We start from the raw sequence: 16,620 nt of genomic DNA, 5'->3' as shown, positions 1-16,620 counted from the left end.
GCGAGGAGCAAAAGAGCGTGTGAGACGGAGTTTTCTTGGCAGAGCTCCCCGAAGCCCTGCACATTCCCGCAAGATTAATTGAAGCCGGTTCTGTTTTTGTTTTTTCAGTCGGGCGAATTACCTCCAGATTATAGAGAAACAGCTGTTCGCCCACTTTCTCCCGAGCGACTACGCATCCAGCCTTTCTGATTCTGATGCTCCGTCACTCACTTAATAAAACAAACCAGACACGAGCGGTACAACGACAAAGAAATATTTATTAAATCCATTTTTTTGTTGTTTCTTTTAGTTAGTCATAGCTGCTCCAACACGTGTATTTACAAAGAAAATGGCCTTTTTGTAGAAAAGTCTAGTGAGGGGTTGAGCAGGAAACAGACATTAGAATAGAGAGGATGGGACTCATTTAGGCACAAGGTACAGATACTACCAACAGAAATGTGCAGTTTTTGTGGCACATAAAGGGTAAAAAAGTAACACAGTTGTGGCTAAAGTTAAACAAAAAGCTTCCCACCGCTAGATGCACTGACAAAAGCACACATCTGGTTTTAAGATACAGAGGATGGAGAACACACAGTGGTGCTAGCTTCAGGCTACATGGTACCGACATCAGGTGAAGAAGAAGAAGAAGCTTTCTTCTTCTGCCACAAACACATCGAGCTTTAATTAATCGTCCATACAGTGGCTTTAACTGCAGCTGGAGGCGAACAGAAGCAAAAGATCAACAACATCCTGCACCGTAAAGACACTTTGGATGCAACCATACGATAAAAAAGAAAACAGATTTTCTAGCTCTTGGAGATCCGTCTGTTCCTTCCTTCTTCAGGCCCTACTGAGTCTTGATTGTAAACCCACCATTTCTGCGTGTTCGATATGAAACACCTACAGATAGAGGGTGCATCCTGTTTTGTTTTTTGATTTCCTGTTTCGTATAAAAGACATATAAAATGAAAATTCAGCATTTCTGTTGTTTGTTTTTTTTAATGTTTTGTATCAAACAGTTTTTTTCCTTGCAAGAACATTAATGTGTCAGTTAAATCGCCCTTCAAAAAGAGGTGTGGAAAAGAAAAGAAATAAAAGTAGGAGAAAGTTTCTAACACTGTATCAGGCTAACTGCTGGATACACGGTATCCACAAAACCAACTGATTGGGGTTTTCTTCAAGTGGTGGAGGCGATGCGTTCGGTGACAGTGGGCTTTTAAGGTTTTTGCAGAAGTTAAATGCACGAAGGACGAACACCTTTTTCATACTTTCAAAATAAAAGCCCCACAAACGGATTTAGGCGCTGAAAATGACTAATTAGCTCCGTTAAATTCATAAACAGTCACTTCAGATTTAAAATTTGTGGACTTTTTCAGATTCCTGCACTCTCAAGCTGGATTTAATGGAGTTTTTGGTTGGTTATTAATGCTTTATCTGATATAATCCATAGCAAAGGTAGAAATAAATACCATAATATGCAGAATGCTGTCATTTAAAGGATGTATTTGTGAACTGAGAGCATAAATCAGTCTTTAAAGGGACGTTCCTCAGGTTTAACATATCAGCTTCAATTTACAAAATGATCTAAAGATGTGAAATTTGGATTTTTGTATATTTAATATAACGAGAGAAAAAAAAGGAGCCTGTTCCTGAAGCTAAAACTCAGGACATCTTGGTCTCTTCTTGTATTTTTTCCAATTTAAATCATTGAAGTGTCCCTTTAAGGGAGCAAATTATGATAAATCTTCCTCTCTGACAATATCTATGACTGAGTATTAGGACCACTGTTAGGGGGAATAAAAAATCTAGATAAAAGTTGCAATATTGTAATAATTCTGGAAATAACTGTCATAGTTTTCATATTATTTACTTTTACAACTGTCACATATGTATTATTTAATGTTTCTGACTTTATTATCAATATGTTTAAAGATTATCTTATAATAATTCATAGCATATATTGTAAAATTACAACTTTATTCCATAATATTCAGATTTTTCTCATACGTTTCCATCTATCTCGCTGCATTTTTTTACATTATGACTCTTTTTTCATAAAACTATGGCTTTTAAATCTGATTGATAAAAAAACATTAAACTTTGCTCTTGTAAAATGGCTTTCTAATAAAGTTTCCCATAATCTGAGTGTTAATTCTTGTGGCGTTACATTAGACTTTTCCATAAATTATGATTTAACTCTCATAATATTTAGATTTTTTTGTAAAATTACAGCTTAGTTCTGTGGGTTCTCTAGTTGCTCTAGCAGCTGTTTCCTCTTGTGATCTTTTCTCTCAAGATTATGACTTTAATTCCAATTTCTGTCGTTTTTTTTTCACTAGAAGTGGCCCTAACACTGCTTTGAACCAATCAGCAGTAAAATTGAAAGTGTAAAAGATACGTTGACCACATGTTCGTACTGTATATGGGGGTTTAAAAAAAAAGAAGCAGCAGCAGAAGAAGAGTATTGATCTCAGCAGGAGCTCTACATAGCTTGGCTTCTCGCTCAGGTCCACCAGCGGTAGAGTTTCAGTTTTGCCCCGAGAGAACTGGACACCTCCCTCTGTTTACTCCGTCTGCCCCGGTGGTCGATTTTTCACTCCAGAAATAACCGGTACGAGGGCGCCCCCGGTGTATTTTCTGCAGCAGACGCCACTTTAAACGACATCAAAGAGGGCAACAACAAACCACCTCTACGCTAACTGACACCTGCTTCTGCACCGTCTCACTGAAAACATCTTTCAACCACCGAAAACTCATTTTATTCAAGGATTCAAGAAAGAAAATCCCCGATTTAAAAAAAAATAATTTTTTTTTAAAACCTCATGTTTTCATGGACACATCCCTGAACTTTGTAGGAAATTCGCCTCTATTTACAACAGTTGTGTTATGACAGTGATTCACAAAACAAATAGTGTAACAGTAAAACTACATTTGTGAACATTCGTTAATGACAAATTCCAAACACAAATATTCTACCACTTCTACACCCTGATCTTCTTTTTTTTTTCTTCTTCTTCTTTCCTGGACTTTTGTTAAAAACTATTTAAAAAAAAAAAAAAACATCATCAGCCATTAGTCAAACAGAAACGGTGTTTTTTTTGTGTGTAATATGAACTAACGGGTATTTTTATTGCCTTTCTACTGTACTTGCAGACTAAACTGGAACAGAAAAAGCACAAGGACTTCACAATAAATAGGAAAATACTTTTTTTTTTTTTTTTACCTGGCAAAAGACCATGTCGACTTCTAACGTTCCATTCAAATATTTTACTGTACACCCGTGTTGGCTGTTACAATTGAATTACGTGATGTATTTAAAAAAAAAAAAACAAATACATTAATCAATCATTAAATCGCTTCTATCCAAACACTAAAAGATGAGTGCTTCTTTAAATCTTCTTTTTTTCTTTCTCTTTCTCTCAACCAGGGTCCTCCACAGTCTGATGCATTTTTTTTTATTAACCTGAGAGAAAGGTTAAATCATCATTGTCCCATGCTCCTTAGCAACAGTCTCCTAGCAACAGCATCCTTCCTTGTTTTCCATTTCACTCCAAATCTTCTTTAAAAAATCTTCGTCCGCTTCGTAGTGAGGTTAAATCATGTTACATGTACGTTGGAGGTTATGCGATGGTCCTGAACACAAAAAAAAAAAGAAATCTGTAAACTTTTGCGGGATCCTGCTGTGCTTCCATTCGAGCTAACGAGTGTCTGATTGTGTAGTTTGTGTTCCGTGTGTTTTAAACATTTTAAAAGCGTGTGCTTGCCCTAAACACAAATAAATTGGTGTATTATCTGCATACTGTGAACGGTAGCGAGGCGAAACAGGCAAGAGACGCTTTTACCTCGGGGTGCCTCGACCGTCGACACCCACCAGAAAGTCAAGAATCACGCCAGGCATTGTACGAAGTCAAAAAAAAACAAAAACAAAAAAAAACAACAAAAAGCTTCGGTGTCGAAGTCCCTTCCTCTCTCTTTTTTTTCACCGAGAGAGATTGTCAGTGTTTTTGATTTTTAAAAAGTGCTCCTTGAGGGGAGGGGTTGCAGGGTAGAGCGGCCTGTGGTCCAATCAGGACAGTCCATTTCTGGAGAGGGGGAGGAGTTTCCACCACTGGGCGCTATAAAGACAAGATGGTCGCCAGCAGTATGAGGGCGGAGCTGAGCAGGACGAGCGAAGTCTGGTGTCGACCGGCGGAGTTCACGTCCCGCCTCGCTGGTTCTGGAGACTCGTGGCTGATGCCGTCTGGAGGAGATAAAAATAAAATTAAAAAACAGTTGAAATGTAACGATTTAAAACGAAGTGGAGAGTTTAAATTCTGTCTTTGTTAGAATGACAAGAACTGTAAGTAACACTAAAATAAACAGAGGCATGTCTGTGTAGATTCTCAGTCATCCAGGTCATGGTAATTGTAGGATTAAGTCAACTGGACTTCTTTTGTAGGTTCTAGAACATACAATGTGACCTAATTAACTGGATTTCTCTGGTAGGTTCAAGAACATCTTCTGAAGGTTCTTGAACATACAATGTGACCTAATTAACTGGACTTCTCTGGTAGGTTCAAGAACTTCTCTTGCAGGTTCTTAAAGCTGCAATGTGATCGAATCAACTGGACTTCTCTGTTAGGTTCAAGAACATCTCTTGTAGGTGCTTGAACCTAACAGGAATGGACTTTTCTTGTAAGTTGAAGAATTTCTCTTGCAGGTTCAACACCACATTTTCTGGCTCTGATAAATGATGTAAATTCACCAACATATCTTTCAAACCCGCTGGAAGATTTTAGATTTTATACTGACAAACAATATGATACTGCTCATATTTAACCTTCAGCAAAAAAGAGAACAAACCTAATTTCCAACAAATTGGGTTCACTGATTGCCATTTTCTCAGCTGATAATATCTAAGCCATGTATTGGTGCTGATGAATAGAAGAAAGCCTACAATATTAACACAGCTGATGTGAAATTGCTGAAACCTGGTTAAATCTAGTTTAGAACATAAAACTGAGACAGGTCATGACATTTTTGCTGCCTGAGCCATAAGTAAAGTCATGAAAAACTAATTTCCTCCTTAATGTCTATTCATGAGTCATGATTTAGAAATAAAAGGAGAACACTGATGGATATATTAGCAGCAGATGAAGCTGTTATAGGACATTTAAATTCTGAATAATCTGCACCGATCCCACATTATTCAGCCTCCGACACACACAAACATTATCCAGTGTTTACTCCACCGACCTCTGGGTTCTAGAGAGTTGTGACTGTTTTCGTCGAAGTCGACTCCTTCCTGCACGCTGCCGGAGCTTTTCACACAATTGCCTTTGAAAAACAAAGAGGAGATGTGAAGATTAGACACGTCGAACGTCACTTTGGCTGCAGCCTGATCACAGCAGAATAGAAAACTGGGCCGAGCAGACGCAACAGAACTCACTCTGAGGCCTGACGAAGACTTTGAGTCGAAGGCAGCTCCGTCTTCCTTTGTCGTCAGTGATGGAGGCTGCGGAAACAGAAACAAAAAGCCTTCAAACACACATTTACATATCAAAATAGCCTTTGTTAATCCAATTTAGAGCTGCTTGATTGTAGAAAATGTTATTACAGATTAAAATATGAGGTCAAATGTCACATATGTCATATTAAATACAATGGAAATATACAATAACACAATGTAAGGAAGATGCTTTGAACATACAAGTTGATTACTTTTAATTCTAATATGTATCTTTAGCACTTAGACTTCTGCAGGGAAATTCAAATGGCGACCAAGAACTGGACTTAAACTGGTTTCTGACTTGTAACCATTAAAAACCACCACATTCCCACAACAGCCAGTAAAAAGTCATTCATTTAACAGCAGATATGTCAAGTTTGTCTTCTGCTCAAGCCCTCTAACTGGCTGAAAACTCAGATTTTTAGGTTTTTTAAAGCCTGAAAATGGAGCCAAGTGCAGGTGCACAAGTCTAGTTTCCTCTCAGAACGCTTCAAAGAAAATATGCTGAAAGGTTTGTATGGAAATTCTACCTACTTCAGCTTTAATTGCATTTTTTTCTCCATTTCTGGGTCTTTTTGGGTCTCATACTCATTTCTAACCAAAATGGAGAAATTTTGACATGCATAGGTTTTATGAAAAAAAAGGTCCAAAAAAGGTTTAGAGTCAAACCCAAGAATAATTAGAACAAACTGAGACATTTCAGAACACTTCTTAGTAACGATATATTACTTACACCAATAATAAAGGCATATTTGTGAGCATCTTGCAGCAAAGTTATTTGGACTTAAAATGGACAACAGTTTTAAAAAATGGGCTTATGATCTGGTTTCTTGCTTCCAAAATCTTTTGCTTTTCACCAGCTCTGGCATCATGTCTACACTGGTATAAAAACTTCAGTATTTTCTTGAGTTTTCTCACTGAAATGTGTCCACAGCACACAGTACTGAACTATTTCATTGGATATCTCCTTGTTTTTCTTGAAACTTTTGGTCATTTTTTAAGATTTTTAGGGCGTTAAAGTTCTTGTATCACTGCTTATAATTGACATTTGAGCATTCTGGCTTCTTTTGTCATGTGAAAAACTGGGATTTGTAAGAAAAAACTAGAAAAGTATCCTATAGAAAATAGAAACCGCTGCTGAAACTTTCACATCTCCAGCGATCACATCGTACTGACAACACCAAATGTCAACAATTACACGCTCAAATCTTTTCACTTGGTGTTCTTGTGTCCATAAATCATCCAGAATCCCTCAGATCACAGGCGACGTTGATCCAGAATGTAGACGGATTAGTTGGGCTCAAACCACACAATAGCCTGATAATGGCCTCAACTTTGAGAAGAAAATTAACGTCCGGCTCAACAGCTGCTCGGTTCTATCTCATGGAGCCGACAGTGTTCTGGTTGCTTCAGCTGGAAAATAAAAGTTTTTCGACATCTCTGGCAAACTCTGACAACTTGTATATGTTCTTTGATGGTGAACAGACTCTCTATGACCACCTCATCTGATCCCAGAGAGGTAAAAACACTGCAGTCTGATTCCTGCTTCTAGTTCTGCAAACCCACTCAACATTTCCATTCAGATTCACTTTAAAACTTCACCTCTTCACTCTCTAAATCCACCTTCATCAACATCACGAAGGCGGCAGAGACGAGCAATCCGACAAGGTCGATTGAGTCTTCATCAGAGGTGTTCCACACTTATCTCCTTTTAAATACAGTCTGAAGAGCTTTATCTCGCCGTCTGAACTTCCCCTCTCGTCCTCACCTAAAAAGCTCCACATTTTCACATCAATGTCACCCTCACAAGTCTAATTTCTGCAGATGTGTGGCATGCTCATACGCTAACCTACAAAATCTCATTTCGTCTGTTTCCTGATTGTGAAAAGGCAAATATTAGAGTTTTTTGGGGTGATTGTTTTGCAGGGTAATTTGTTTTGAAGTGCTGCTGGGGACCGAGTCGCTAATGGAGAGCTGAGGGTGTCTCCAGCTGTGACTAATGACTATTTTTTTCAAGCAGGTTTCAGTTTTGTCCGTCCTTATCTTCATCCCACGACAGATTTTCCATTTTTCTTTCTCTGACTTTTTCCTCTCGTGTCCCAAAAACAGCGACCGCTATCATTTCCTGCTCTTGAACCTTGAAAGCGTTTGGATATTTGTAAGCGGGTGTTAAACATGTGTTGGTGCATGCATGTATGTTGAGTTTGTCCACAGCGCTCAGATTCCGGCCCCAGCGGTAAATCCCTGATAAAAACCTAAAAAACCGTGTCAGTGTTTCCACCGTCGCAGATGACTCGAGCTCGCGTTTCAAAAGGCTCTTTATCAGATGCCGTGCGGCTGCTGGAGCAGATAAAAATCATCTTTTAAAGTTTGCCGTGAGAGGAATATTGGAAGTGAAGCGGCAGAAGGAGGAAATAAAGGGGAGAGAAACGTTGTCAATCACGCTGCTTCTGTCGGAGTCGGCGGGTATCAAGTAACTTACCTCACAGCACAACGGTGGCTGGAACACAACTCAACTCTACTCAACTCCACTGACCGAACCCTGCCTTTATGTCTCCCAAACTGCTTTTGTCTCGGTTTCCTCGGCTGTCACTGTCTCCCTCTGACTCCTATAAAAAGTACATTTCTGGACTTTTGCACGAAATGTCTAAAAACTGAAGAAAGAAGCGTCTTGTCCAACATTTTATGAATCATGTGGAATATTTTGGATAAAAGCTGCAAGTGAGATTCATGTCTAGATTAAATAATAAAGCATTGAGTCTTTAAAATGCCTCAAAAAGCAAAACAAAATTGTATTGTATTGTAACTACAAAAATCCAAATAAGTTTAATTTACACTGAAATAAAACACCAAAAAGCACCAAATCCTCACATTCAAGAGGCTGCAGGCTTCACTTGAATAACTCGTGTGTATAAATTTTCTCCTCATTTATCATTTAATCAGTAAAAAAAAAATCATAAAAAAATAACTTCAAACTCCTTTTGTCTCCTCGGCTGTCGCCGTCTCTCTTTAACTGGCTTTGACCCCTGTAAAAAGTACATTTCTTGCACGAAACGTCTAAAAGGCGAAGAAAGACATTTCCTGTCCAACATTTCATAAACTGTGAAATATTTTGGATTAAAGCTGCAACTGAGATTCATTTCAAGATTAAATGGTCAAGCACTGAGTCTATAAAAGGCCTCAAAATGGCAAAAAAATGTGTATTGTAACTACAAATACCCAAATAAGTTTAATATACATTGAAATAAAACATAAAAAGCACCAAATCTTCACATTTAAAAGGCTGTAGGGTCCATCTCCACTTGATTAAGTTGGGTTTCTCCCCATTTTTCATTTAATTTTAGCACTAATAAAATATAACTGCAAGCTCCTTCTGTCTTCTCAGCTGTCACTGTCTCTCTCTGACTTTCTTTGATTCTTATAAAAAGTACATTTCTGGATTTTCTGCACGAAACGTCTAAAGGGGTGAAGAAAGAAGCTTCCTGTCCAACATTTTATGAATCATGTGGAATATTTTGGATCATAGCTGCAAGTAAGATTTGTTTCAAGATTAAATGATGAAGTGTTGAGTCTATAAAATGCCTCAAAATAGCAAAAACTCTGTTATGACTACAAAACCCGAATAAGTTTAATTTACAGTGAAATAAAACACAAAAAAGACCAAATCCTCACATTCAAGAGGCTGCAGGCTCCACTTGAATAACTTGTGTGTTTAAATGTTCTCCTCATTTATCATTTAATCAGTAAAAATGATAAAAAAAAAAAAAAACAGCTTCAATCTCCTTCTTTCTCCTTGGCTGTCGCCGTCTCTGACCTTCTTTGGCTCCTATAAAAAAGTACATTTCTTGTACGAATGGTCTAAAAGGTGAAGAAACAAGGGTCTTGTCCAGCATTTTATGAATCATATGAAATATTTTGGATTACAGCTGCAGCTAAAGTCCGTTTCAAGATTAAATGATAAAGCGTTGAGTCTATAAAATGTCTTAAAATAGCAAAAAAAATGTCTCTTGTGACTTCAAAACCCAAAAAAGTTTAAAATTACAATGAAATAAAACATAAAAAGCAGCAAATCCTCACATTTAAAAGGCTGTAGGGTTCATCTCCACTTGATTAAGTTGTTTCTCCTCATTTTTCATTTAATTTCAGCACTAATAAAATATAACTGCAAGCTCCTTTTGTCCTCTCAATTGTTCCTGTCTCTGACTTTCTTTGACTCCCACAAAAAGTACATTTTTTGCACGAAACATCTAAAAAGTGAAGAAAGAAGCTTCCTGTCCAACATTTTATGAACAATCTGGATTAGAGCTGCAGCTAAGAATCATTTCTAGAATAAATTATAAAGCTTTGAGTCTCAAAATAGCAAAAATAAAAGTGTATTCTGACTTCTTTAAATCAATATAAGTTCAACTGACATTACAAAACTCAAATAAATTTAATTAACCATGAAATATAACACAAAAAAGCACCAAATTCTCACATTTGACAGGCTGCAGGCTCCAGCTCAACTTGATTAAGTTGTGTTGATAGATTTTCTCCTCATTTATCATTTAGTTTCAGCACTAATAAAAAATAACTGCATGTTTTTTTTTTTAACAGGGATCAATTCATTTTTCCACCACAAGCACTAAATCAGAGCTACCACAGCAAACATGTACTTCACACTGCATCGCTAATGAATTCAGCGCTAGAACAGGCAGCATTTAAACCAACTACATATGTTAGATGGCAACATAACAGTTATCAGCTGCTGCGAGAAGCAGGCCCTTCTCATTATTTTTTATGAATAACTTACTAGAATTACAAGCTGACAGAACCAAAATGAATCGCAGATGATGTGAAGTCTCTCCGTTAATCAATTCTAATTCTGACTACTGTGTTGAAATAGAGATTTTGATGAAAGGTCGGCTGAATTTAAGTGCAGATTTATGGCTTTTTGTACGTGCAACAGGCAAATCTGCTGGCAGTGGACGTCCACAAAATGGAAAATGCAAGAACAGATGGTGGCAACAGAAGCTGCAGTTGTTTTTAATGGTGTAAAGGCTGAATTAACAGTGTAAAATTCTGTTTTTGTGCAGCTTTAATGATTCAGTAGCTTAAAAGCTGCATGCTTCTATGCTAACAATTAGTAAAATGACTATATGTAATGTAAAAGGTGCTGCTAAGACAAAGAATTATCACCAATTGGAACTTTTCATTTGCTTGTTTGGAAAAAATAAAGTGGAAATTGTGCTGGTAGAAGACAAAGTTAAGGTGCAAATTGTGCTAACAGAATATAACATACAAATACAGTAGAAAAATAAAGGATTCCAGCTCTAAGTAACGGACTTTACACCACCTGCCAAGCACCAAAAAGCAGATTAAGCTAGCAGCTAGCTAACGCAAATTAAGTGTTTTGCCATATACAAGCTAAGGAAATGGTGGAGACCAAAATTGGAGCTAAAAGTAGCGTAAATATTGGAGTTACATATGCAAGATGGTTAAAAACATTTGAATTTAGCTTCTCCACAGAAACAGGGGAGTATCGTAGTAGATCTAGTTGTCATCAAGGAATAAGATTAGACTTCGACTTAGATGACTTTATTAATATCTGGAAGGAAATTAAATTGGAAGATTGAAAGGATTCCAGCAAAAAACTTTGAATAAACTGACTCTACACCACCCTCCAGGCGAGAAAGGAGATTAAGTTAGCAACTAGTTAATTCCAATGAAGTGTTTTAGCATACACAAGCTAAAGAAGCTAATAATTCCCTCTGGAGGTGGTGGAGACCAAATATGGAGCTAAAAGTAGCGTGGATATTGGCGTTACATATGCAAGATGGTTAAAAACATTTGAATTTAGCTTCTCCACAGAAACAGGAGAGTATTGTAGTAAATCCAATCATCTTCATCATCAAGGAATAGGATTGAAAGGATTCCAGCAAAAAAGCTTGAATAAATTGACTCTACACCACCTTCCAGGCAACAAACAACAGATTAAGTTAGCAACTAGCTAACGCAAATGACGTGTTTTAGCAAGCACAAGCTAAAGAAGCTAACAGTTCCCTCTGGAGGTGGTGGAGATCAAAATTGGAGCTAAAAGCAGCATAAATATGGGAATTAGATATGCAAAGTGGATAAAAACATCATTACACCAAACTGGCAGGTGCTACATGCTATCAAAATGAAAATAATTAAAGCAACTAAGCCATCATTGAAAGAAAACCTAAAATACTTGTTGTACGTACAACAATCTGTTGAGCAGAAAACAGAAAATGAAGCCCATCCTGCAAAAACAGATGGTGGGAACAGAAGCTGTAGTTGTTTTTAATGGTGTGAAGGCAAAATAAAAGCATAAAATTGCAGTAAATTGAAAAAATCTCAGCCTTTAGAGGGATAAAACACTGCTGCATGTGTTTTTCTGTGGTAAATGACCATGGTATGAGGGTGATAGTGTGCCTTGAAGTGTTGAATATCAGTAAAACTTTGGCTGCATCCTGCTTTTTGGATAGTTTGTTGGTTTAAAGTGATGCTTTTTCTGTGTTTTTAAGGGAAAGACTTGATAAAATGTTGTCGTTGCAGAGCAGTTGTCTTCCTTTCTGGTGTTTTCCTACTCCTATGGTTCATCTTTCTCTGACATTGTGTAACACCATCTCACTTCCTCACCTTTTTTTTCCCCTCTCTTTGCCTCCCCCCCATAGTCAGAGATTCCAGTACACAGCAGCGATTACCCAACTGTCTCTGCTCCTGTCTGCCGCTGAGGTCAGAGTCTGGCTTTTCTGTCCTCGAGCGACGCAACCAGCCGAGCTTCACCAGCGACTGTAACTCCAGCTCTGCCTGCAACTCTAGACCCCAGCGTTAGTCAGGTCACCCGGACGCCGCCGCCTCACCATGACGACGAGACGGGGAGTAAAACCTCACACTTTCCAGTCGTCGGCACCGGCAGCACATATCAAAGATATCGCTGGATGCCGTGCAAGGCCGAGCGAATTAGACAGATCCTGGTATAAACACAGATGTTTTCCTTGCAATGATCAGTTTATCTCGGGGGAACAAAGCCTTTTGTCTTCGCGAGAGGCCGACGGGGAACATGTCGGGGAGCAGCGCTGGCCGGGCTTCGTGTCGTTATCGATGTAGATCTGGGGCTGGCTGCACAGCGCCACCAGGGCGTTTGAAGCACGAGGGCTTTGCGGGGAGACAGTCATCTCTCTCACACGGGGAGAGCCAGACTCTCAACTGTCTACTCTGAAAATTGGATTTCTATCCCCTGAGATTAGGATCAGGCTTCCCCTGCTCCGCCGAGGCTCTGTTAGAAAAACATGCCGCCCTCTGAGGCCGGGAGAAGCTTACAGCGCGGACCTCGTCATCTTCCCGCTGACCTCTGACCTTTCCAGAAGCGGCCGTAACGCTGATCCCACACCAGGGCTTTCCCCTCGGTGTCTGTCCGTCCGTCTGCCAATCCGACCGCAGGTGTCATCCATTTGACGTGGCCCCGCCCCCTTTTCCGCCAGGCCTGAGGCGAATCATCACAAAGGAGGACAAAGGAGCGTCTGTGTTCGCCGAGACGAGTCGACACAAACCCCCTCCAGGATGTCATCTACATCCCCACTTCACAGATTCCCCGAACCATATTACATGTATCACACCGGTGTTCACTATCAGCTATTGTTAGGCCTTGTTAGAACACGCAATCTGATACCAGCAGCTGATAAAACACAGTTTACTGTAGCGCAGCCAGCATCTCTGGCGCTGGGAAAAAACACAAAGATCCATCTGGAAAAGTACATTTTTCATGTGTAAACAGCTATAATTTTTACTCCTTTTTGAAAAACTGGCACCAGTATAGGTATCAACGCTCCAAGATAAACTCATCTGTAAGTTACGGGAGGTTTGGGATTTTCTCGCTATTTGGATCAGATGGACATTATGAAACTAAAGTACAAAAAACAACTTGTTTTCTCAATATAAAAGTGAAAGTACAAGCCTGTGGAAACTATTAAAACTTTGTGGACAATAAACATTCATTTATAAAGCGAAAATTCAGTTGTGCTGCTAAACTATTTGTGCAGCTTTAATTCGGTCGCTTAAACCTGCACTAATCAATATTTCTACATCAACAATTAGTCAAATTACTATATGCAATGTAAAAAATGTTACTCATTCAAAGAATTATTAGCAACTCTACATCTGTTCTCATCAGTACAAAGATTTTTGGCCTCCTTTTGGTAACAGTTTTTGTTTGTTTTGGGGTTTTCTATGGTCCTGCAGCTTTAAAATATTAGTCTACTCTTATCAATTTCTCTTTTAGCCACTCAGGCAGATGATTTGATTGCTTTTCCACATATTACGAGACTAATATGTAAGTAAGAAAAAAAGACTATGTGAATGGTGCCAGTAAAAGAAAAAATTAAAATGCAAATTATGCTATATATGTATTTTCTATACATGCACTATAAAAATAAGATAAGATAAACTTTACACATCCCAGAGGAAATTGTTTTTCCAGAGTACAATAAACAAAGTCGAAGAAAGGATTCCAGCGAAAAAGCCCTATTAAACTGATTTTACATCACCTGATATGCAACAAACAGCAGAGCAAGTTAGCAATTAGCTAATGTGAATAAAGTTTGGTAGTATATCCAAGTTATACAGATTGATAATTCCTTCTAGAGGTGCTGGAGACCAAAATTAGAGTTAAAAGTAGCATGAATATTGGAGTTACATGTGCCAGGTGGATAAAAAACATAGTTTTTAGCAAACTTAACCACAGATACAAAAGAGAACTGTAGTCGATCAAATCATCATCATCAAGGAACAAGACTGAAAGGATTCCAGCACATAACGCTCTAATAAACTGACTTTACACCACCTGACAAGCAACAAACATCAGATTAAGTTAGCAGATTAAGTTCGATTTTAGTATAGAAAAGCTAAAGAAATTCCCTCTCAAGGTGGTGGAGAGCAAAACTGGAGCTAAAAGTAGAGTAATTATTGGAGTTACATATGCAAGCTGGACAAAAACATTTAGATTGAGCTTCTCTGCAAAAACAGGAGAGTACTGTAGTAGATCCAAACATCATCATCAAGGAACAAGGTGGAGAGATTCTAGCAAAAAGTGCTAATAAACTGACTGTACATCACCTGGCAAGGCACAAACATCAGATTAAGATAGCAACTAGCTAATGCAAATGAAGTATTTTAGCATATACAAGCTAAAGAGACCAACAGTTTCTCTGGTAGTTGGTGGAGACCAAAATTAGAGCTAAAGGTAGAGTAAATATTGAAATTACATATTCCAGGTGGATAAAAAAATGTTTTGATGTAGCCTGTCCACAGAAACAAAGTAGCATAATCCCGGATATATTATCTCATAGAGGATGTCGTTGAAAGAAAACTTTTCCAGCATGTTCACCAACTCCAGAACTTCATGTATGTGTGATATGTCTGACTATATGTTCTTGATATGTTCCTGGAGGTGTCGTTGTCATTTGTTGTTCAATCCCGTGTTCTCAGATGAAAAAAAAACAAGTAACTGATGGATGAATCATGAGTCTGAGTCAGCAAGAGATGATCCACATGGCCTGAAGCTGCTCTGAGCCACATGGACCGTCTCTCTGCATTTCTTTCTCACTTTCTTCGGACAATCAATCATCATCAACGTCTGCAAGAACTTTCACTCGGTTGGGTGCCAAATGGACACATGAGGCCGAATTAGGCAATCTACGAGTTTTCTCATCAACATCCAAGGAATTTCAACAGCATCAATAATCCTCTGGCAGGGATGTCAGCAGACCACAATTTCCCCAAAAAATACAGTCACACTTTTAGCATCGGAGTCGAGGAGATGAGCCAACCGACACTGAGCTCCAACACCTAGTGATATATCCCAACACAAAACACCGCAACAAGAGCACGGATTGGTGGAACCCGCGGGAGGACGGTCGTGATTGTTTCTTGATCCCAGATGTTCGACTGGAACGAAGTTTAGTGAGGAAAATGAGAAAATATTCATCTTTGTTTGATGTTAAACCTGGCTGCGTCGTCACATTTTAAAGAGGAAACCGTTTGAATAGATGACCGGCCAACAGATTCCAGAGCTTTGAAGCTGATCAGATGAGTCAAAAAGTCTGATTTCACACTTGCACTGAGTCTGGAGGAAAGTCTGCAAAGCTGCACTTTCCACTTATTCTCTGCGGGGCTGCTATCTTTATTTACGTCTTTGTTGTGATGCCAAAATAATACAGCTTTTCCACTGCTATTTCCTTGCTAATACCCGCAAACTTCTCGCTTAACCACAAGTGCCAGCTAAATACCTCCAGCCTCTGTCTCTTCTGCCCCTGCAGGGCATCAACTACACTTATGAAAACACGACTTCCCAGCTGCTTGTTTTCTCCGGTCTTCTCACGACCAGGAGAAAACTGAGCTCAGCAACAAAAGACACTTGAGGCGAGACCTCGACGGTGGAGATGTTTTTGCTCCCTCTGGCTCCTGTTTTGGTTTGGCCCTCATTCCAAGGACTTTGAAAACAAAAGCTGAACATTTGCTGCTGCCTTTTTATGCCAAGATGACACCGACATTGATCTGCTGATGGAACACCAACTAGAACTTGCTGATTGTTTGTTTCAGAGCTGATACCGAGACAAAACTTTCTCACCTACAGTAACCTTTTTTTATTCAATTTAACTACAGAAGCCAAAGTTTTGAAGAGCTGGGGATAGACCGATTATTGTGGCTGATATTTGGCATTTTTTCGATTGTATCAGTATTTTACCTCATTGATTATTGATGCATTAAATACTCTACTTCAGGTCTGATGCAGCCTTTTCTCTCTCTTTTTAGTCCCTCTGTGGTCTCAGAAATTGCAAAAAACTGAACAAGACATACAACTTGTTGCCACAAACTAGGAAAAAAGCTCCTCTCACAGTGGCTAATGCTATGCTAATTGCTAGCAGCTAAGTTAGAAGGCAGCCACAGATTAACCTGAAACAGAGTCTGGAAAACATTAATTGATAATGCAAAATATCTGGACCTTACTGGGAAATAAAAGTGAAATATTAGATCGCAGTCGAGATAATTTAATCACTCCTATCTCTATTTTAAATATTTAGTTACAGTCACCTAAATATGTAATGACATATGCCAGGTGGACAAAAAATGTTTTGATTTCCATTCTCTAA

The 16,620-nt window shown here is 38.7% G+C and overlaps 1 protein-coding gene across 1 annotated transcript in view; it reads right to left on the bottom strand.

The window, feature by feature from the left end:
- Positions 1-237: 237 nt before the first annotated feature.
- The window catches only part of LOC111576579 (ephrin-A5b-like), a 108,596-nt gene continuing 92,213 nt past the window's right edge, over positions 238-16,620 (bottom strand). The window contains exons 3-5 of the mRNA XM_023282320.3: positions 5,408-5,473; positions 5,215-5,295; positions 238-4,219 (exon numbers count right to left, since the gene is read on the bottom strand). Coding sequence (XP_023138088.1) covers positions 4,095-4,219; positions 5,215-5,295; positions 5,408-5,473 — 272 coding nt within the window. The 3' untranslated portion in view covers positions 238-4,094. The remainder of the gene's footprint in view (positions 4,220-5,214; positions 5,296-5,407; positions 5,474-16,620) is intronic.

This window comes from Amphiprion ocellaris, chromosome 17 (genome assembly GCF_022539595.1).
Source record: "Amphiprion ocellaris isolate individual 3 ecotype Okinawa chromosome 17, ASM2253959v1, whole genome shotgun sequence".
Classification (NCBI taxonomy): Eukaryota; Metazoa; Chordata; class Actinopteri; family Pomacentridae; genus Amphiprion; species Amphiprion ocellaris.
The sequence above is the reverse complement of the archived record's forward strand: the minus strand, read 5'-3'. Positions and strand labels throughout refer to the sequence as shown.